The 22,566-nt window shown below is 32.0% G+C and overlaps 1 protein-coding gene across 2 annotated transcripts in view; it reads left to right on the top strand.

Annotated features, from left to right (window-relative positions):
* Positions 1-3,742: 3,742 nt before the first annotated feature.
* LOC143232186 (igLON family member 5-like) overlaps positions 3,743-22,566 on the top strand; it is a 64,094-nt gene continuing 45,270 nt past the window's right edge. For both annotated transcript variants that reach the window (XM_076467316.1, XM_076467314.1), the window contains exon 1: positions 3,743-3,993. Coding sequence is in view for 1 of the 2 variants with exons in the window: in XM_076467314.1 (XP_076323429.1) it covers positions 3,945-3,993 (49 nt within the window). In the remaining variant the exon portion in view is untranslated. The remainder of the gene's footprint in view (positions 3,994-22,566) is intronic.

The following is a 22,566-nucleotide window of genomic DNA, read 5'->3' as shown; positions in this document are numbered from 1 at the left end:
CTACTTCAACTGAACGTCTTCTTCCAAGATTATATTTAATCAGACTAAAGGTGCAAAAGACCATAGGAACTTCATATAGAGAAACTTCACAAATGAATTAAGGTTGTTGTGATTTCAATATTTTCAACCACCTATCTCAAGAAAGCTGTTTCTGCACCGAAGGTTTGACTGGAGGTCCATGAACATTTTAGCTTGTGAACCTTCAGCAAATTAAAATCATTGTTTATTATCATGTTAACAGGACCAGCAGATTATGTGCAATTTTATCACAGTAGCTTTGTGAATCGCAGGGTCTTCATGACATCTAATTTTATGGACTAAAAAGCTGCTGTGGATTAGCTTTAGGTATGGGTTTGGAGCGAGTTGATATCCTGAATACTCTATCAAAGCATTGGAAGCTAGTGTTTAAAAATATTGTATCTTCTGGATAAACATCATTTAATGATGCTGTTATATAAATACTTATCTCCAGAAGAATCCTGCCAACTAAAATCTACATGATGGCATCACACTGCCGAATTGTCAGATATTCTTTGTAAAACAAATATAAATAGGTATTTAACATGTCGATCGTGGTGCTAGAGCTCGCATTTCTAGCGAAACGACAATGCATTAATACATACAAAATGCGACTAACCTTCTATATTCGCATCTTACGTTGTGTACTCATTCAACAATTTCATTTTCTAAGCCCAAGAAGAATATCATCTAGATCAGTAGGACAAAATTATGTTTTTTTTGCATATTTTATACTGATATTATTATTCTAAAACTACTATACTATAACTATTCTAGCATATTTCATGTTAATTCATTAGATTATTGATGAATAATAACACATTTCATTATTTCCCTTTTTACGACTTTATGCAAATAAATTGTAAATTATTTATTAAATTCATAACAATTATCAACCCGCCCACAGTGGAATATCTACAAACTCATCCCCCCTATAAACCAGGTTTCGATACCTTTGGTTGGCAGAGTACAGGTAGCCCAATAAGAAGCTTTGTGCTTAATTCTAAACAAAGAAACAATTCTCAGAGCTTCAACCTTTCTTTTTCCTGTAGAAACATTTTCAGTAAATTTTTAATATTCAATCGCTTTAAACAATTTCATTTAATATGCTTCTTGTGTACAGTGCAGAATACTTAATAGGGTGTACTGTTCGGTTAAACTAACAGTTTTCGTTTACTAAGACATCAAAACAGAGCAACAAAGTCTTACCTTAAACAACATCTTAGAACTTCAAAATATTTGTTTCTGACTTTTGTTAAGGCAAACAATTTGTTTAATAAAATGCATATATTTAAACTTCTTTAAATAATAAACGAAACACATATATAATATTAAACTGATACAATATTACTAGTAGTTGTTACTTACTCTACCATTTGTTAGTGTTCACATCACTAAAATATTATTTTTGTGGTTAACTCAACCTAGTTACAGAAGCAGATAAACAGATCTAACTCTAAATGTTTTTAGCCTTTACTAATATAAACAGGAAGGTATTTGATAGTTAAATGATTCAGATAATATACTCAGTAAATCATTTTCCTTATAATCAAGTACATATTGAGTAGATTAATACTTATAAAAGTTAATGAAGAATTGCAAAACTGATAACTAGTGACTGATTATTTGTCAATGTTAATGATTAACTATTATCAACTAAATGTCATATAGACTAGCGGAAACGTCTAATGCTAGACAAAAAATAAAAATCAATTACAATACCTCTTATCCTGTTACTGGCTTAAAGCCAGCTCCCTTTAGTAGATAGTATTACTGTTCCATGTAGTAATTTAAAAAAATATCCGTTTCTTGAATATTAACCTCTTTCTGAAAAAATATTAATAAAAGGACTAGAAAATACTTATTCACAGGATACGAAGTTATGTTCTATACTATGGAAATGGAAATATTCCACTAATGTCCTCAATATCTTTACTCGTTAACGTTATTTTCTGATAAATAGAAGAAAGTTTTGTGCATGTGTGAGAACAACCGAAAGAAATCAGTAATATCTTGGCATGAACTGAAATCAATTCGTGAAATGAATGCAGCAAATTAGTCATATGGCATTTGTCACAGAATGAGCAATCACTGAGGACAGGGAACAGCTTGTGAAATTCCTTGTGTGTTGTCAGTTATTTGCTGCTTCATAATCTAGACGCAACCAAACTGCTGACCATAACACAAGATCCCTATTCAGTAGCCCGTCAATTTATTGTCTCGCGAAGGAGAATAGCAAGAATAGCTAACTGCGAGTCCGTAAACGCAGAAGACAACTAATTGGCATGGTATTCTAGTGCCAGTATATGGCAACCTCTGCTCGTGAAAATGAACTTGCAAAAGCCACAAGCAGAAACTATGCCAGATTTCACCTTATATCCTAACCGGGAAGGCCAGCCGTAATTCACTTTGTTAATTGATTAGTGTTAGTCACGGTTGTGTAGTATTGATAAATTACTTGGCGTAACTACTAAATTACCAGGTTCACCAATCTTATAAAACATCTGTATAGGAAGATGTACAATTTATGAATTGAGTGTCAATATTAAATATTGTGTTTGGTAAAAATATAGTAAAAACAACTGTGATTTGGAGGGATTTGATTATTGATTTCAAGGAACTGAAACAAATATTTAATACTTTTAGTGTTTATAAAATATAACAAACGGTTCACTTTCATATAACTCTTCCTACACGTTTCAAACACTTTTTGATTAATACGAAAAAAGTAAATATATTATTATGTGTATATTGCATAAAATTCCTTCTGAAATTTAATTCGTGAACTCATGGATACTTAAACAGTAGGTAAAAACATATTTGATTTATTTACATGTGCAATAAAAATATATATATGCTTTGACATTTTACAAAGTATTATGAAAAAACATATTCTTTAGGTTCATCAACAGAACATATCATATCTGAGAAGTCATCAACGTCGTAAAACTATTTTTCTTTCTCGACTGTCCCCCGGTGGAACAGCAGTAAGTCTTCGTACAACACTAAAATCAGGGGTTCGATTCCCCTTGGTGGACACAGCAGATAGCTCAATGTAGCTTTGGTATAACTAAACACTTACGTTCCTTCCTTGAATTTACTGGAGACGCACACTAAACAGACATAGTGTCTAATAACACCGAGTTTCTTTGTTCCTTCTTTTACAGTTTTGTTTACAGAAGAAGTTTAGTTTTATTACCAAGTTATGGTAACAAATTCGGTGGGACAGAATGTGTAAATTTTATAAAACTATACTGATTTCAGATGAGAGATATCTGCAGTAGAGTATTCATTTTTCAATGGAACTATTTTCAAGTAGTAGCTAAAGTTTATACTATAGAAGTTAACTACTGTTCTAATACGAATTAGAAATACTGGTAATGCTGGATTCTGTACATGGTGATGAGTTATTCATTTACTGAACAGGCAAAAAACGTTTACACATATTCTCATATGAATAAATAGATTAAACATTCTTAGATTTTTTATTTCAAAGTTGGTATTGACATACGAACAAATTCAAAGGTATAAGAAATACTCTTAAAAAAAAGATAAAGGTGATTAACTTAGTAAGCCTACTGACAGATGGTGAATGAGATCGCCCAAGGCACGTGACCTCATCTGACCAATGAAAGTTTGGCAAACACCAAATCCCGAAAGAGTTCAAAGCTAGTTCTTGCTCGCACACCTGTGTAACATAGGCCTTACCTGCCCGATCGATGAAATAGTCAGGGAGTTGTCGGTTTTCCGCACATGTTTCACTGGATTCTGTCATGTCAGAGCGGTGCTATTGTTGCATGAAATCTGACGTCATTGACGCGTGCACAGTTTCACAACATTTGTAAGGAATACGCGGTGAAACTTTCCAAGCTCCACACCTTGCTAGAAGATCTAGAATCAGTGCCTGACTTGAAAGTCGTGTATGTATGTATGAATGGACAGTCATAACCCTCTTCACAGCCCTGCAGACTTCAAGTAAGTTTCAACGTATTATGTCACTATGTATATATTTTGTATGTCTCAGTGGAAAGCTTTAGGTGAATTTCTGTAATTGTCCACATTTATTTAAGAAGACACTATACAAACAATACACAAGATGTCTAAATGAAAAAGTTTCATTTCATGACTAGCACATTCAATGATCCCATTTAAATCATTAAACGATGACAATGTAGTTGAATGCAACTTTCATTAAATATGAATAAACTCCCTTAAAATGTCATTGGATGCGCAAGGAACATTGTATTCTAGTACATAATAACATTATTTGACTTAACGTTTCCTAATTTCTAATAATGTAAAATGAATAAATATATGTACTATATTACCTTGACTTGAAGTTTACTTACAGATGCTTGAAGCTTAATAAGTACGTTATGTAATTACTAGCGTTTCAATTGATGGTAAGCGCAATTATTAAAGTCCTGAGATTGTTTTTGTTATTTTCTTTTAATTTTCCACGGACAATATATGTGACATAAAACATTTAAATACTTATCTGTGTGACAATTTTATAATTTTTGGTGATCGTCTTTAGATACGATTACCTTGAATATTGTTATCATATGTATATAAAGTTTTCACAGTACATTACTTCGGAATATCAAATATTTTGACACGAGGAAAAGAAAAAGCGATATAAAAATGTACTTTAAAAATTGATATAGCTTGTGTGTGTTAACATACAGTGTACATTTAATCACCATAAGTTGTTATTTGTTTAGGCTGTTTCTAGTTTACCTCAGTTATTAATTTTTTTTTAGTGTGTATATTGATAGGTGTGTAGCAAATGTATAATATTCATGTATATGTGTGACATGTAGGTAAATAGTAGTCTATTTACTGTGACAATTTTTTTCTAGCGCAAGGAAGGAAAACAGAGTTTTTATATCTTCAATCAATAAACATACTGTTCATCTACAATACCCACTTATCATTGTCAAATAATTTGTTTATTTGTAGAGAGCAAAACTATACCAGAGTCTGTGGTCTGTCCATCACGGGTATCGGAACCCGGTTACTGACTTTTTAAAGTCCGTATGCGTACCGTTGTACCACTCATGGCTATTATGATATAAAGCCATTCGAAACATTATCTACTTTTTCAATGTTGTGTAAAGCCATTCGAAACATTATCCATTTTTCCATTGTTGTATAAAGCCATTCGAAACATTATCTACTTTTTCATTGTTGTATAAAGCCATTTGAAACATTATCTACTTTTTCGTTGTCAAATAAAAAGCCATTCAGAACATTATCTATTTTATTGTCGTATAAAACCACACAATAACATAATTGTTTTGCTTTTAGAGCAAAGCCATATTGGGCTATTTGCAGTGGCTACTCCGGATTTTAGCATTGTAAGTCTGTAAACTTTTCGCTGTCACACCCGGAGACCTTTACCAACAGAAAACTGTCAAAATACAAAAAAATATGCATATATATACTCAGCATTGGAAACAGAAATCGTTTATTTTGACTAAGCATTAATAATTTGATAAAAGTAACTAAGGAGATTAATAATTTTAAGGATCACTTTACATGGACAGTTTGTTTTTTGGTTTGTTTTGGAATTTCGCACAAAGCTACTCGAGGGCTATCTGTGCTAGCCGTCCCTAATTTAGCAGTGTAAGACTAGAGGGAAGGCAGCTAGTCATCACCACCCACCGCCAACTCTTGGGCTACTCTTTTACCAACGAAAAGTGGGATTGACCGTCACATATAACGCCCCCACGACTGGGAGGGCGAGCATGTTTTGGCGCGACTCGGGCGCGAACCCGCGACCCTCAGATTACGAAGTGCATGCCTTAACGCGCTAGGCCATTACATGGACAGAGAAAGTGTTACAGCCAATGAGGTTTCCTATTTTATTCTGAGTTTGAATTACATTGATGAATTGAAGCATATCTCAACAGTTGGACTTGAGTTTCTTGTTGTCACGTCAAAAGTTTATTATTTATAGTTAAAGGTGTCTGGTATGTTACCATTTTAGTAGGAGAAATTACGGTCGTGTACACTACAGTATATTTATCGCTTTGCAAGTTTCCGTATATATATATATACCTTATACGCAGCATCTTATTTCTCAACCTCTTTACTACACTATTCAAATTAAAGGACTGTTTTGTGTCACAAAGTGTACAATATGATATAGTTAAAAAACTATAAGTTAAAGGAGTATTTGGCAAAAAAAATCGAATACGGATTACAGGTTTTAAAGCATTATTTTGATCACAAAACTAACTTTTCTGGCCTTTCTTATAATATTTATGATAAGAATCAACTTTTTGAGTTAAAAAAATCTACTACATTTACATTAGGTAATATTTTATTTCTCTTCAATTTTATCATCTAGGCTGGAAAACACAAACTATGCACTGGTTAGTGTCATTTAATTTTAATGATATTTATCAAACCTTCTAAGTTATAAATAATTGTATTTTTACTTATTGGTTTACCGCTGGTTACAAAGTAAAGATAACTGCGGAAACAAAACAGTCAACTCCGTTTTTGTTAAAGTTGACAAACAACTGTAAATATGAAAGTATGTCTCTTGTTAATAGAAAGCTACATGCACTCTAAAATATTAGTTATTTAATCAATCTGAGATTCAAATGTACTTTATAAGGCACACATGATTACCAGTTTGACACTTTTCTACTCGTGTTAAACGTCACAAATTTCATTCCTAAAACCAAGAACAATTCACAAATATAGATACTAGTGTGTAACCTCTGATTTTATTTGTGCAAAATGTAATGTTATATCTTCCACTAAATGGTGTTCTTATATATTTCATGTGTTTCCAACCAAATCAATTACTTTTCAAATACAACGCTACAATCAGGGATTCGATTACCCTCCGCGGACTCAGCAGATAGTCCGATTGGCTTTGCTATAAGAAAACACACACACACACATACTCTTCAAATATTAAATGTAAAACGTTACAAATATAGTTTAATGAAATGACATGGTTCTTCTCAGTCTTCATAACTAAGGTTTAAATGATACTCATGTTAATCCCTATCTTCCTCCAGATTATAATGAATATTCTTTCAATAAGATATATCAATAGTCAGTGGTAATGTTTGTTTTAAGCTCAAAGCTATACCATGAACTGTTTGCGCCATTCTATTATTGAACCCCAGATTTTAACGTTAAAACCCTTACAATACCGTGAAGTTACTAAATGTTAGGTAGTATGAGAAGTAGTAATGAAATTTCACTGACTAAAAATAAAATTTCTAAAAAGTTTGAAAATGAGCTGTGCAAAATATTTAATACATTTAATTCTTGCCTGCCGAACTCCAAAAAATTAACCTTAAAACATAGTTTGCACAAATTTGCATTGATTGTTATTTACGTTCAATTTGTTGAATCGAAGCTCTACTGGAATTTTTTTTCCCATACCATTTTCAAACACCTAATGATCCACCTAATTATAAGACTAATATATCTCAAACCTATACTTCAGGATCTTGTTTCGTTCTAGACACTTGATTTGGAGAAATACCTCTTTGAATTCTTTAATGTTACAGGTACATTATTGATTAAAACAAACTGCATAGTTTTAAAATGAATACCTCTCGGTCCAGATTAAAAATTGTCTGTAGTTATCGCAACAAAAGTTTTAATTAATATTCTAACGTTTACATAACAGTGTGTCTTTATATATATGAGTCATTCTTTTGATTAGTTTTCTATTGCACAAAACAATCGGCCTGGCATGGCCAAGCGCGTAAGGCGTGCGACTTGTAATGCGAGGGTCGCGGGTTCGCGCCCGCGTCGCGCTAAACATGCTCGCCCTCCCAGCCGTGGGGGCGTTATAATGTGACGGTCAATCCCACTTTTCGTTGGTAAAAGAGTAGCCCAAGAGTTGGCGGTGGGTGGTGATGACTAACTACCTTCCCTCTAGTCTCACACTGCTATATTATGGACGGCTAGCACAGATAGCCCTCGAGTAGCTTTGTGCGAAATTCAAACAAACAACAACTGGCTTTTGGTGCTGCTGGCCAATTACCTTATATATGGTCAGTAAATCAAAAATAGCTATGATAGGATATATCCTAACAACTTTTGTCGTAAATTGTTGTTTACAAACTGTTGTTTGTGTGAGATTTGAAGTTTAATTTATGCGATACGAGTTTGAAATGTTAAAACGGAAAACAAGTTATGAAGTGAACAAGAAAGCGTAAATGAATGTTTCAGTGTTCTGCCACCAGTATATTCTATAATTTTCTTTCCTTTTTTTTAATACTGTTATCCTTCATAACTATACATGTAACTTAAGTGAATAAAAAGAACCTTTAACCCGAGCGCTGAAGAAGAAAGGGACACTTTTCGAGAGCGCTCGGGTAAAAGGGTTTTTATTTATTTCTATCAAGACTGCTTGAACTTACAGCCTCCCAATAGCACAGCGGTATGTCTTCGATACTCTTTGTGGGTAGAGCACAGACAGCCCATTGTGTAGCCTTGTGCTTAATTTCAAACAGACTTTAACTTAAATGTTTTACTAGTATCATGAATGTAACATAAGGAAATGGTTCGAAAGTGCTAAACAAAGGATAAATATATTAAAAGTTATTGCCAAAGGTAATTTCCATTGAAAAATATTATATTTTATATTAATAAAAGATATCTAAGTAATTAATTAACTTACTTTGCTGCTGTTGTTGTTGCTGTTCCATATACTTTATAATAATCCGTTTTGTTAAATTAACACAGTTTTATTAAATGGATACGACATTAATCTATGAGGCAGCCCTAGTGACTAGTTATTCTATAACTTAGAGTCCGAAAATTTTATAACATATTTGTATATTTGTTATTTTCATTGTTGCTGTTCAGTCATTTAATAACAAAATGAAGGCTGTGATCAAAACTTTGAAATATCTTTTTTTGTAATAGTTCTATACGGTATGAAGTAAAAATCTGGGTTCTGTTTTGATTCTTTCAAAAAATTAATATTGGAAGTTATTTTGGAACTAAACACAAGTCATGTGTGTCTTATGGTAGGAAAGATTAGTCTTGAAACAATAGCTGGAGAATACATCAATAGGTACCGTTACTGCAATTTCAGATTTAAGCTCTCTTAACATCTAAGTGGCAGTTTAGATATTTTAACACTTAACATTGGATAGATTCCATGTCCAATTTGTAGAGTCTCGCCAGGCTGAAATAATTCCACTACAATCCTCAGCAATTGACACAACGTAATCACAGCCGAATAGTTTGACTGTCTGCTCTTAGACTTATATTTGGCTTTCACTCCAGAATTAGATGAAACTTCTAAATAACACTCCAAAAAGATTCCACTCAGAAGCAAAAGGTACTTTACCTGAAACCAAACCATACTTAGCAATATACGTTGCACATACCTTGCAGGTGTTGTCAACTGAAAATTAGTTGCATACGATACTGTATGAAACTATGAATTTGTTGCAAACATGATTTCTGATCCTGTTTAAGAATTTTCGCATGTTTTTGTCTACCTGGACGTTTTTGAGATGTTGTACCATCAAACTTTGAAGACTGTTCAACAGTTTCATCCAAAGTAAATGGGTAGTGTTCAATAATACAGGCTATTCCCCATATTAGTTTCTCTCCGTTCTCAGTGCATATAGTTCATTTTCTCTCAACTTCACATAACTCACTGCATTGTAAACCATTGTTCTACGTACTTTGAGTGTCCTTGTAATTAACGTTAAGAAAACAATAAAACCCTGTCAAAAGGACGAGTACTTTAACGTGTTTTTATAAGGTTAATAAACTCTTTTCATTCTACATGTTTCTTATTATTATGGTGTTCTTGTATATTCATAATTAATGTGTCTCCTTACACATCGGGTGAATTGGTTGTGCCTAATCTTCAAAGAGCATCTGGATAACTCGATACCTTTGGTAGGATTTATATTAGAAACTTAATAACATTAGGATCTTTTGAAATGTTTTAATTATTGCAGTTTTATAAGCAGTAACTTCCTAAAAACACTAATTTTAATGAGACACATGTCTTCCTTATCATATCATTCTCCAATGGGACAACGGTTCGTCTAAGGATGTACAACGTTAAAGTCCGGGGTTCGATTTCCTGTAGTGAGCACAAAAAATAACCCAATGTTCTTTTGCTTTAAAATGAAAAAGACATCTTATATTCAACAAAGATTTAAGTACTGTAAGTTGTACTTTAAAAAGTAATAATATTTTATAAGAATTAACATACATTAATATCAGTTAAACGTTTTAACCAGTACTTTAGCAATACGTAAAATACTTAATATAAACTACTGGTGTTTTTTTTCAATGTAATGATATGTTAACCACGATAAACGTTCTGCAGTGAAGCAAACAATCATAATCGAATTTAAAAGTAAATATTCCCTTATTACTCTATCAATAGTTACTTTATAACATCCACAATTTTTATTGTTTATTATCTTATATTGTACATCTGCTATAAACTTTAAATGTTAAGTTCAAGAAATACTGCTTACATCTTTGAATATTTTAATTACTGCTTACATCTTTGAATATTTTAATTACTGCTTACATCTTTGAATATTTTGAAAGATATTTCCGTATTTCCTATTAATTTAAATATTATACGTTTCGAATTAATTTGGATCCAGAGTTAGTATGAAACAGACGAAGTGCTTAAAATTTTTACTTCTACCAAACATTGAGCAATGAACAGTACAATTCATGTACTAAAAGATTTTATTACAGAACTTAAGAAGTATATGAACTACTTTTAGATATCACTTCTTTCTTTTCGAATCATTTTTTGAAAAATATCTGTTATGCTGATCAATATTAAGACTGAAATAAAAGCAGGTTAATGTATTTTAGAAAGACTGGTACATTTGTTTAAAATGCTTACTTTTCTAATAATATAATATACTATATATTTTTAACCATCTCGAATCTTAAATGCCTTATACTTTAAAAATATTTTTATTTTTTTCTAGGAAGTATCACTTTGTTAAAACGTATAGTACGATACGTTTGTTTTCACTGTAAGGTTTTCATACGTTTTTAATGCTCTTATAGATTTTAAAATTTATTCTTGTCGCCCTTCATTATATAAAGAAATCAATTTTACAACCTATTTCAAACATTCACAGTATCATTATATATAATAAGCAAGACGTGAAATGTTTCTAGCTATATTCTTATATTTCGAGATTATGTTCTTTATTATTCTCTAAAATGTTATCTCTCTACTTTTAGAAACTAATCAAACAAACAGTTTCTGCTTAGCACGGATGAGATTTTTCGAATACCATTGAAACAAAAATATTTTAATCATTCGTTAGACGGTATATGCTTCTAAGGTTATTGCAATACTCTCTACAAAATATGTGTAAATGAAAAATAACTTTCTGTTTAAGTTGTGATTACGCCGAAATATTTCACAATATTTTAGACATTTAATCATTACATTAGAATTTTAGTAAAACTGTCTCCATTAATTCAAAAGTGGTTTAAAGTTTGATGTGTGAATAAAATGGTATCATTCTCATGAATATTACTCTGTCACGCGAGAACAGTTTTTTACATAAAATCTCCAAAGAGTGAGTTCTTCACTCCAGTAATTCTTATGAAGACCCAGAGGGATATTGTGGAATGCGATTACAGCTCGGCTGTAGACGTGAAAGCTTTTGGTATTCACACATTAATAATTATACAGTTCCTTTCATGCAGGGTAACCTGACATAAATGATTTTGCATTTTTTTATGTTCTTATTTTTTTAACGGTAAACGAATCTCAGCGTCAAGTGTTGCAGTTAAAATACGGTATTTAATGAAGTGAGTCCAAATGTAACACTTGTTCCCGTCTTCCATCGTAAACTAACACTCCTCACGTTGTTTAATAGTACTGTACTAATAAACATTCAGTCAACCATGAAGTGTTATACCAATGCTTTACTTTTATTCGAATATAACTACAAAATAAGTATAGAGACGTTATAAAGCAAATGTGATGTTGGTCCAAAGTGTTCTTTTCTTGTGGCTTCACATAAAGGAAATTTAGTTCAATTTCGTATTGCCCATCCATCGGCATAGTCACAAATGTATATTAGATAAAGGCAAACTGAGTTTCTCATCAACAATGTTCTCACGCTGTGTTTTTGATTCTTGCTCCTTTAGTGTTTTTCCTTTAGATTAAAGAGGAAGTTATATGTTCTAAAAAACCTTAAGCTCATAGGTATACAATAATATCTGACTCGTTTAGCTCTATTATTATATTTAAAGTTTTAAAAAAATTAGGTGCAAAAATAAATTATTATTTATTATTAAATGTTATTATAAAAGGAGTGGAATATCTTATATATTTGAGGTGTTGAGCCAACCTCGTTACAACAAATACAACCTGTACAACTTCAAATGTTAAAAAAACATCAATAATAATGTTGTTAATTCTTAACCAAGTTTTAAATACTGGTTACTTTCCTTTTGCACGAAACTATTCAAAAACGTAAAAAAAAAACGAGACATATGAGCAAATTATAATATTTTTGTGTAGCTGACTATACGTAATTTTTTAAACTAATGCCTTTGATTAGAAACGCCCCCTTCCCAGTGGCACAGCAACATTTCTGTGGACTTACAACGCTATAATCTGGATTTCGATACCCGTGATGGACATAGCCCAGAAAACCTTCGTGTTGCTTTGTGCTTTAACTTCAAACAAACAAACCGTTGGAATCTTTCGCTGCGTTTAATTTTTAATTAGATACTTTGCTGGTTTCTACTTTGTCTAAATGGTTAATAGGTGCTGAAAATGCTCACAATGAAACAACTAATGAGCACCCTGAGTGAATGAAGTTGAAACCAATATCACTGAATTAATGTTACATTAGAATTTTCTATTAGAAGTCACGAACGAAATGTCTATCACTTCTATAGATACGAAGTTTTTATTACGGTAAAATCGTGTTTCATTTTTTGTGTATCTTTATTTCAAATCAATACTTTTGTAAGTATCGGAACGTACTTAGGTATACAATATATTGATTACCTCTATACATTCGGAGTTGACTAATATGTTGAAAACTTAAAAATATCAAAATAATTCGTTTACAACAGTTTCTAAATAAAAACTAACTCCTTGAGATTGATTTTACTGTTTGTGAAATTAATAAATATATATTTTGATAATGTAAATCCGAAATAATTTGTTTTATTTCATTAGAAATTCTCATATTGTGAACATTTATATATAAACCAAATATTAAAGTAATGTGTATTTAAAAAAAAACATCACGTTTGTAGCGGTGTGTCTACTATATTCCCTTTGAATTTCAATAAGCAGTCTATTTGCGTATAACAACATGGATCTATATATATATCTGTTTGTGTACATTAACGTATGTTTTGATTCTTTACAATATTGCAAAATGATTCAGCAGGTTAAAATAATCACAAGATTATAAAATTATTACATTTCAAAAATGTAGATATAACATAAATCATGCTTGTGTTTATGTTTCCATAGAGCAAAGTTACATCGAGTTATCTGTTGAATCCACCGAGGGGAATAAAACCCTTGATTTTAACGTTGTAAATCTGAAGGCATACTGGTGTCCCACCGCTGTGCTGTGCTTATTTAGTGCACAATATGTGCAAGTTTCAGAAAAAAATATGTTAAACATAACTGAATAGTAAATACGTCTTTGTTTGGAATTAAACACAAAACTACACATTGGGCTATCTGTACTCTGCTTCACACGAGTATCTAAACCCGGTTGCCAGCGAAGCGAGTTCGCAGACATACCGTTGTGCTACCGGGAAGAGGTAAGTAAGTCACTGTCAGTCGACTACATGCCATGTTTTTCCAGGCATTACAGTATACAAAACGTAAAAGTCCATAAAAAGACTTTACATAACAGTTTAATAACGTACACCACCAAAAACTTTATGAGAAGTATATTAATTTATTGTTCAGCTCCTACTGGAAAGTTTAACACTTTATATAATCACTTACACTACAAAAATGACTTTGCTTACGTAAGATAAAAGATAAGTTAATTTTTTTTTATTGTTACCTAAATAATAATTTTCGCATATGTTGATAAACTGCTATCAATTATTTGGTAAACGCTGAAAAGCAAGGAAAACGAAGATCCATTTCATTCAGCATGTTTGTGTAACGTTCCTTCTTGAAGCTTAGAATTGAATTTTTATCATACAAGATATAATAAAATCAAATAACTTCTGAATCGCCTAACATGTTAAAATCCAATTTTCATTAAAATTATGATATTCAAAAGTTGGTAGAATATAAGCTCTGTCTGCTTTTCGAATTTCGCGCAAAGCTACATGAGAACTATCTGCGCTAGCCGGCCCTAATTTGGCAGTGAGAAAGCAGCTAGTCATCATCATCCACTGCCAACTCTTGAGCTACCCTTTTACCAATAAATAGTGGGATTGAGCGTCACGTTATAACGCGCCACAGCTAAAAGGGTGAACCTTTTTGGTATGACTGGGATTCGAACCCACGATCCGCAGCTTACAGGTCAAGCAAAAACTATACAATGAACCATCTGTTTCTACAGCGTTGTGAGGCTCCGTACATACTGCTGTGCCATTGGGGTGGAAGCAGGTTACAAGATATAACTCGAAACTTTGTGCTTAATTAATCCCTATTCAAATGTTTATGTTTGACGTTCGCATGTGTCTGTGTGTCGGTGACTGGAAATATACGTTCATCGATATAATAAACCTAATAACTCATATCACTTTATACTACACTATGAAAAAACAATTTTAATGACTTCGTGTGAATCCGCTGAAATTTCAATAGGCTGTAAGGAACTCTCATGATACGTTGTCAACCAGAATGATAAAGTGTCCCTTGAACTTTCACTACTATTCCGGTACCAAGAGAACTACAATGATAGAATATGAAGTGTAATAGTATAAAAACAGACATTCTGATCTAAATCTGTAAGAACACACAACGAAGAATGAAAATGTTATTTCCGGTCACGTGAATTAATCACAATACCAAGCCCTGTCTACAGTGAATTTGATTTATGTGATAAAATAACTACTATTGTGTGCAGGTGCGTAAGGTTTATCTATATAATAAACCATTAAGGTCAATTATAACAACATAGTATTCAAATGCACTTCTTCGCATTATAACACTTTACTTTTTTATGTTAATAATACATTACATACGAGCTTAAACCTTGGAAACAACGTTATATAAAACACTTGTTTTTTCAACATCATTTCTTACTAATACTAGTAACACCGTCATTTTGAGTTAATGTTAAAGTTAAACCATAAAAGTATTGATATGCTGACAATATATCATACAGTTTCATACTGTCTAATAATATTTTCATTTTACTTTAGATTTATTCATGATTTTATAAAGAAAAACTTTCTACTTTGAAATATCAGCTTTGACAGTCTTGTACGACTCATTATTGTAGCTCAGGTACAATTGACGTTAACTGAAAACGTAGGAATGTTATAACTGGACTTATAAAATTCAAAGCTATCTTTAATTTTTCTAGCCCTGATTCTCAAAAATAATTGATTTCTGTAACAATTTATTAACTAATAGGCATATATATATATATATATACACACTAACGAAACAAAGTATATATAAAAAAGACAAAACACCTTACTTTAGCTGAAAGCATAAATCATCTACATCCATGCTTTTATTAAATCACAGCAAATAACACGTTGAAAGGAAATCTTGAACATACCAGATATTAATATCAGTCGTTATCTAGGAACAGCTGCTGAGATTCTCACGTAACAAAAACACTATATCTGTGATGTAGCGATGGAGAAGAGCACTTAATGATTTTTGTAGGTTTCGATAGTTCTATTGATGTGTCTTGTATTAAATATTTCGATGTAACTCAACATTTAAAATGCGTAGTAACAATGTACAATTCCTAAATAGGTATTTCTTGGTATAAGCTATAAATGGTTTATCATTCATATGTTGTTTAAGTAAACTTATATATTTCTATTCAGCATTCAACTTAAATGCTCCTTTTTTATATTAACATATTGACCACTGTGGTTATTTTGCTAACATACGTTTAACAAAAGTAATAACTATTTTTATATATTCAACGTAAAAATTATATGCAATCCATAATAAAAACAGCTTCCCGGTATATTTGAGGGGGCACAAGTTCTCAATGCATCAACAATAAACTTGTGGACACGTAATGCTAAAATTATGGATCCAATCCCTACGGTGGGCACAGCGAAGATACCCCCTTGCGCAGCTTTGGATTTCACAAGAAAAACAAACTAAATGCCTCACCGTATAGAAACAAACAGCTAGCTTGAACTTCATTAATGGCTCTTGTTTAGCCTATAATTATTATTAACTTTGTGAATATTATTTACGTTTATAAATGATTAGTAAATAAAAAAAATTATATTCTTTATTTTTTTGTTAAGGTTACAATAGGAGGTAAATATTAAGGCTAAATCCAGACTGAGGCTTGACAATTTTACCAGAAAGGAAAATTAAAGCGTTTTTGATAACCTCGCAAATATAATAAAGTTTACACTGACAAAGATTCAAATAAATTATTACTACACTGCAAGAACCTAAAGCAGCAAAATAAAGAAACCCAGTTAGTTCGTTTGCTGTAATAGCATATTACTATGGTTAGTAACGATTAACTTATTAAGACTGGTAATCCACAGAACCATTCTACTTTAGTTTACAAAAGAAAATCAAAGAGTAAATTCAACTTTTGAATTTTCTTTTCTCTCACCATTTGTGTAAAAGAAATCAAACACATCTCACACTTTAGCAAACAATATCGCTAGTCAGAAATTCATTTATCTACAACACAAAACACGTTCCCTCTTTCAAGACACTTGAAAATATAAAGTGCGTAATTCAGCAATTATGTATATAATTGGCTTTATTTTCAAATTATACATGAAAAAGAGAAACGCAATACTGAGGAGTGTAATATGAAAAACACCTGGATATGTTTCTTTCTTTACAATGTAATGCTTAATTTATTTTATTATCTCCTTTGCAGTCATGATCATTGCACAGATAATAATTGTGTTAATACTTTACTTCATCCCTTCAATAGACTTGCACTCGTGTGCAATGTTAACTTTGAATGGTATTACCCTGTGTTTGTAACCTCCTATTAGCACAGGCCTTATGGATTCTACTACATTTATTTAAGCAATAGTTGATTTTTAGCATTATAATCCATCAGACTAACCGCCTAACAACTGGAAACTTTTTTTTTAATAATAAAGTTGTTTCAATATTTCACAAGAATGAAACTAAAGCTTGATTGTATTCATGCACCCAAACAGCTCTCACATAGTTTGGGAAAAACGTGTTTTTTTAAAACTAATCTCTCACATAGATTCATATTCTTATTTCTAATTAATCACACATTTAAACGCATTTGAAATAGGTGTTGACATTTGATTGTCTTGTCTGACATGAGAAAAAAGTGATAAACCTCGTCGAGCAATCAACCACAACACTACTGCATTTCAAACTGTAATAATCTTGTCTTGTAGCTCATTACGTATCTCTGTGTTTAACTTCAAATAAACAAACAAATTTGTTCTGTCTGAAATGGGCAAAGAGTGAAAATTTCGTCCAACAGCCAAATATAGCACAACTGCATTTGAAATTGTTAATAACTTATTCTATCTGAGATGGGCAAAGAAAAAAAAACTTCGTTAAACAATCAAATTAATCACTTTTCAAACTTTATAAAGCCAAACTTTCTTGCAATCGTGCTTCCATGTATTAACAGTAACGACTCTTTTTTTTTTTGTTTGGCACAATTGTACATAAGGTCCTTATTAGTTGTTTCAGCCACGTACGAACTCTGATTTTAGTAATTGAGTTACAGAAACTACTTAACCGGAACAACCAGTAAAGACTTTATTCCCAATTGTGTCAAAAAAGTTGTATTTTACTTGTAACGTTATGTAGCCTATTTTATGAATATTTTATTTTGTATAATTTATTATTCAAATCCAATTATCTATCAATTAATTCAAAATAGTATATACCTTAATAGAGTTCCTTTGATGAATAACAAATATTGTATTTATGTTGGATATGATACATTGATTCTTTTTTTTATAATTACTAAGTTTCCAGTCTAAAATGAATAATTAATTAAATTTACTTATTAAAAACACAGATAAAGGGTGTATTAAATATGAAAATAATTAATTTTTGCATTATAATATTCTGTTATTATAGAAAATCAATTCGAGATATGAAAACTAAATAAAATCCAGGATATAATATCTCGTGTCATTTTTGTTATAATAGATTTATAATAACCTTGCAGTTTATAGTATATTTTTGCATTTGTGGGGTCTATGTTTTTAGTCGTTTAATGCTACTTAAATGTTATATGCTATTTATAATGTCGTCACAAACTGCCACATGTCTCTGCATTTAACATTTATTGTGAAATGCCTATTTTATTTATATATAGAGAGAAAAAAAAAGAAGTAAAGGGGGATTTTTTTAGTACCAGACATGACTCTACTGAACATGGCGCCACTTTCGCAGCTAAATGATACTATAAGCTCTTTTTTTATATTATTTCATTGGAAAATAATACCTTGAGAATAACGTGTCATATTTGATCACTGAGGTTACATTTCAGTCGTAGTGATCCGACCTTTGACCTTAATCACAGCCTACATTATTTTACCAATGTTTTCTTCCAATCTTTGAACACACATGATGCCATAGACCGCCACTCCTCTTGTAAAACAGCTCCTAATGTAGCAAGATTTCAGAATTTCTTCTTTCCCCCAATACAATACTTTGCTATTAAGTTAAATTGAGATCAGGACTCTAAACAGACATTGATGATTATTTCTTACACAGAGCTCATTAATTAATGTACTCAAAAAAAAAAATCCAGATAGTTCCAGTACGATAATATATGTATGACTTTTACACTTCTACCAGTAAACAGAATTATAGCAAAATCTATAATTCAAACTACTTTCATCAGTTATATTTAAGACAGCTTAAGTCATTTAAAACATTCTGTAAGCTGTCAGCTTTTTATCGTTTGTTTTTTATTAATACTGAAGTTAACAAGTTTAAAGCAATTCTCAACAAGAATTTTGCTTTTGTCTATACATATTTTGCACTTTTGTTAACAATTTTAGTGTCAACATACTAATTTGGAAACATTCACACACCTTCTTACTCAGTCCTTGTTCTCTTGTTTATGTTTACTACACATTTCAGAACCTTATAATATGGGAAAACCAAACGCACATGTTAAATGTTGCTTAGAGACATGTTGTTACTGTTTAGAGATAAAGAAACAGAAGACATTTCATTCTTTCAGTTACTAAGAAGGCAAACACATTCACTTACCTTAAAGAAGTGGATCACGTTTTAAAATAAGTGGACGATCGTGTTTACATTGTTCGACGTTACTTTACCACTTCTTCGTGAGAAGTCTTTTTTTTGCCTCAGACACCTAATCAAATTAGGAATGGGCTTATAAAGACTAAACTCAGTTAAGGTCAATAGCTTGATTCACAAAAAACTGATAAGAATTTATACTATAATCCTTTTAGTATAATTCAAAGTGGAGACACTTGTTTCTTTATTCTTAAGCCTAAAATATTAGAAATCCCTTACTTATATTAGTATCCTAACCCATACTGGCCAAGCGTGTTAAGGCGTGCGACTCGTAATCTGAGGGTCGCGGGTTCGCATCCCGTTCGCGCCAAACATGCTCGCCCTTTCAGCCGTGAAGGCGTTATAATGTGACGGTCAATCCCACTATTCGTTGGTAAAAGAGTAGCCCAAGAGTTGGCGGTGGGTGGTGATGACTAGCTGCCTTCCCTCTAGTCTTACACTGCTAAATTAGGGACGGCTAGCACAGATAGCCCTCGAGTAGCTTTGTGCGAAATTCCAAAACAAACAAACCTAACTCATACTTTGGAGAAACAAAGTAATTTTACATATATTTTCTCGGCAGGGTGATGATAATGAAAAATATTTCGTCAGTTTCCTCCGGTTCCCGCTAGTACAGCGGTAAGTCTACGGATTTACAACGCTCAAATCAGGGGTTCATTTCCCCTCGGTGAGCTCCGCAGACAGTCCTATGTGGCTGTGCTGTAGAAAAGACACAATCAATTTTCTGTACTAAAAAATACGAAAATAGTAATGTGGGAATATATTAGTTTATACACGGGTTTAGGTGTTTTATATAATACGATTTTGGAGCGTCATCATATTTTTATGCTCTACGTTGTCATGTTAGGTCATGCTATCTAACTACCGTACATCATAATGATACCCATGCAATGTATTTTATATTGCAAAAGGCTCAGTCGTAAGACAAGCATGTCTAAATCTTGCAACTTCTTCCTGCTTGCTTTCCATAATCAGCTAATATACCAATGTGATGGTTTTGCAACACCTGTTTCAACAGTATGATCACACAGAAATCTAGTGGCGCTACATCAGGTGACCTGAACGATATATCGTGTATGGAATAACGTTAACACCCGTTTTCTTCTCCAGCTGCTTGAGGTATACGACGATTGAAAGGATAGGTCAAGAAAACAACTTAGGTGTACGTGATAGGTCAAGAAAACAACTTAGGTGTACGTGACTCGCGCTGATTTTGCAAACGAAGATCCTTCCCGATTATGAACCGAACAGTTTAGTTACCTGGGGCACTTGAGCAACTTTTGTCATTAGTTTTTGTGTTCGTTGATTCTCACCTATTACAAGACTGCACCTTGTTTATCATGGTTAGAGTGCTACTTATTGAAGATCTTTTTATGAATGGTCTTGATGCCCAAATTGATTAATATCTTCTGTTCTCAATACCATTAACACAAAGGATATCATCTTCTGAAAAAAAAGTCTAGTTTTCCAACCTAAACACATACTTATGACATCGACGTATGAATATTTTGTGTCAGAAATTGCTGCTTCATACCATTCTCAAAAATGACTAGTTCGCTGTGGCAGTACACTACTCATACACTGAAATATAATTAATATACACATTCTTTCCACTGCGATTTTAAATCGATTGTTGATTATCACGTGCTGATTTTCATATTCACTTTAAAGAATGTATTCAATCGTGTATTAGGTAAAAATCTCACACCATAAACCATCTAAGAAGTATATTTTTTAAACAAGTTCACCTAATAATGTTATTAATGGCTTTAAAGTATTTTGATGTACACCTGCACTTTTATTCTGTTGTATATTAACAGAGAGTTTGAAGGCAGTCAGTTTTTGAGCTAAATTTAACCATGTTTCTGTGACGTTTTAGAGAGCTGAACTGCTATGTGCAAACAAATTAGCTTCCTTCGGTTTATGCATTTTCTTTTCTATTTAAAGCCATAAATATAAAATTCCATCGTCTAAGAATTTCTAACAGTGAACAAACAGAACTGTTGATATTGTTCTAACCTGCAGTTCTACCCTGCTAATAATTTCTCTCATCAAAAATTAAAAAGTTCATAATGCTAGATTTATCCAGAAAGCTGAACAGCTTCAAAAATTAAAATAAATGTTACATTAAAAATTTACGCGTTTCACTTATGTGTAATACAAGATAGATTTTGTATCTGACACATAAGCTATTTAGGGGCTTCCCAGTAGCTCAACGGTATGTCTGCGGACTTAAATACTAAATACCGGCTTTCGATACCCGTGGTGGACAGAGTACAGATAGCCCATTGTAGCTTTATGCTTAATTCAAAACACCAACAACTATTTAGGGTTAATGAGTTTGTAATTGATAAAATTAAAACAAACATTTTCATGATACACGTATCAGTTATAAATAACACAAAAATAGATAACTAAATTATTCAGATATTCACCCAACGATCAAAAAATGAATTAATTAAATAAAACAAATATAGGCTTATATGTAATTTAAAACAAATTTTTGCTCCAAAATCGGGTCTAATTTACATGTATATGATTTATGTTTTAGGCTGCACTAAGCTTATATTTAACAACATAACCTAGAATTATTAACTGAAAAATTCAGACGATTGAGAATGTTATATTAAAATTGTTTTAAATATGTAAATCATAAAGTCACCTGACAAGCACAGCTGATTTAAGTCGCAGCGAAACAACATGTATCAAAATTATATTCTGACACTGCTTAACGTTTCGTAGGTAATGTGATATCACTAAAAACTGGCCACTTTTGGATACGACATATAATAACCATTTTCCGTCGCAAAATATTCATACACTCGGACTATAAATGTGTTTAGATCAGAAATTTATAATCTGTGCTACAATGATATTCCTTGTTTTAAATGGTATTAGGAAACAAACGAATATTGATTCATTTAGAGCACTAGTATGACCCAAAAAGAAACCTGTAACAAGTCGCATCGCGGCCACAATAAACAAAGTTTGGCACTTTGCAACAGATGGTAACTTACAATCACAAATTCAAAAAAGTGTGTGTCTTGGTGCCATATGCAGCTATAAATAAAATATTCAAGAAGAATATTTGTCTGAAT

Source organism: Tachypleus tridentatus, chromosome 11, assembly GCF_004210375.1.
Source record: "Tachypleus tridentatus isolate NWPU-2018 chromosome 11, ASM421037v1, whole genome shotgun sequence".
NCBI classification, from domain to species: domain Eukaryota; kingdom Metazoa; phylum Arthropoda; class Merostomata; order Xiphosura; family Limulidae; genus Tachypleus; species Tachypleus tridentatus.
The sequence above is the reverse complement of the archived record's forward strand: the minus strand, read 5'-3'. Positions and strand labels throughout refer to the sequence as shown.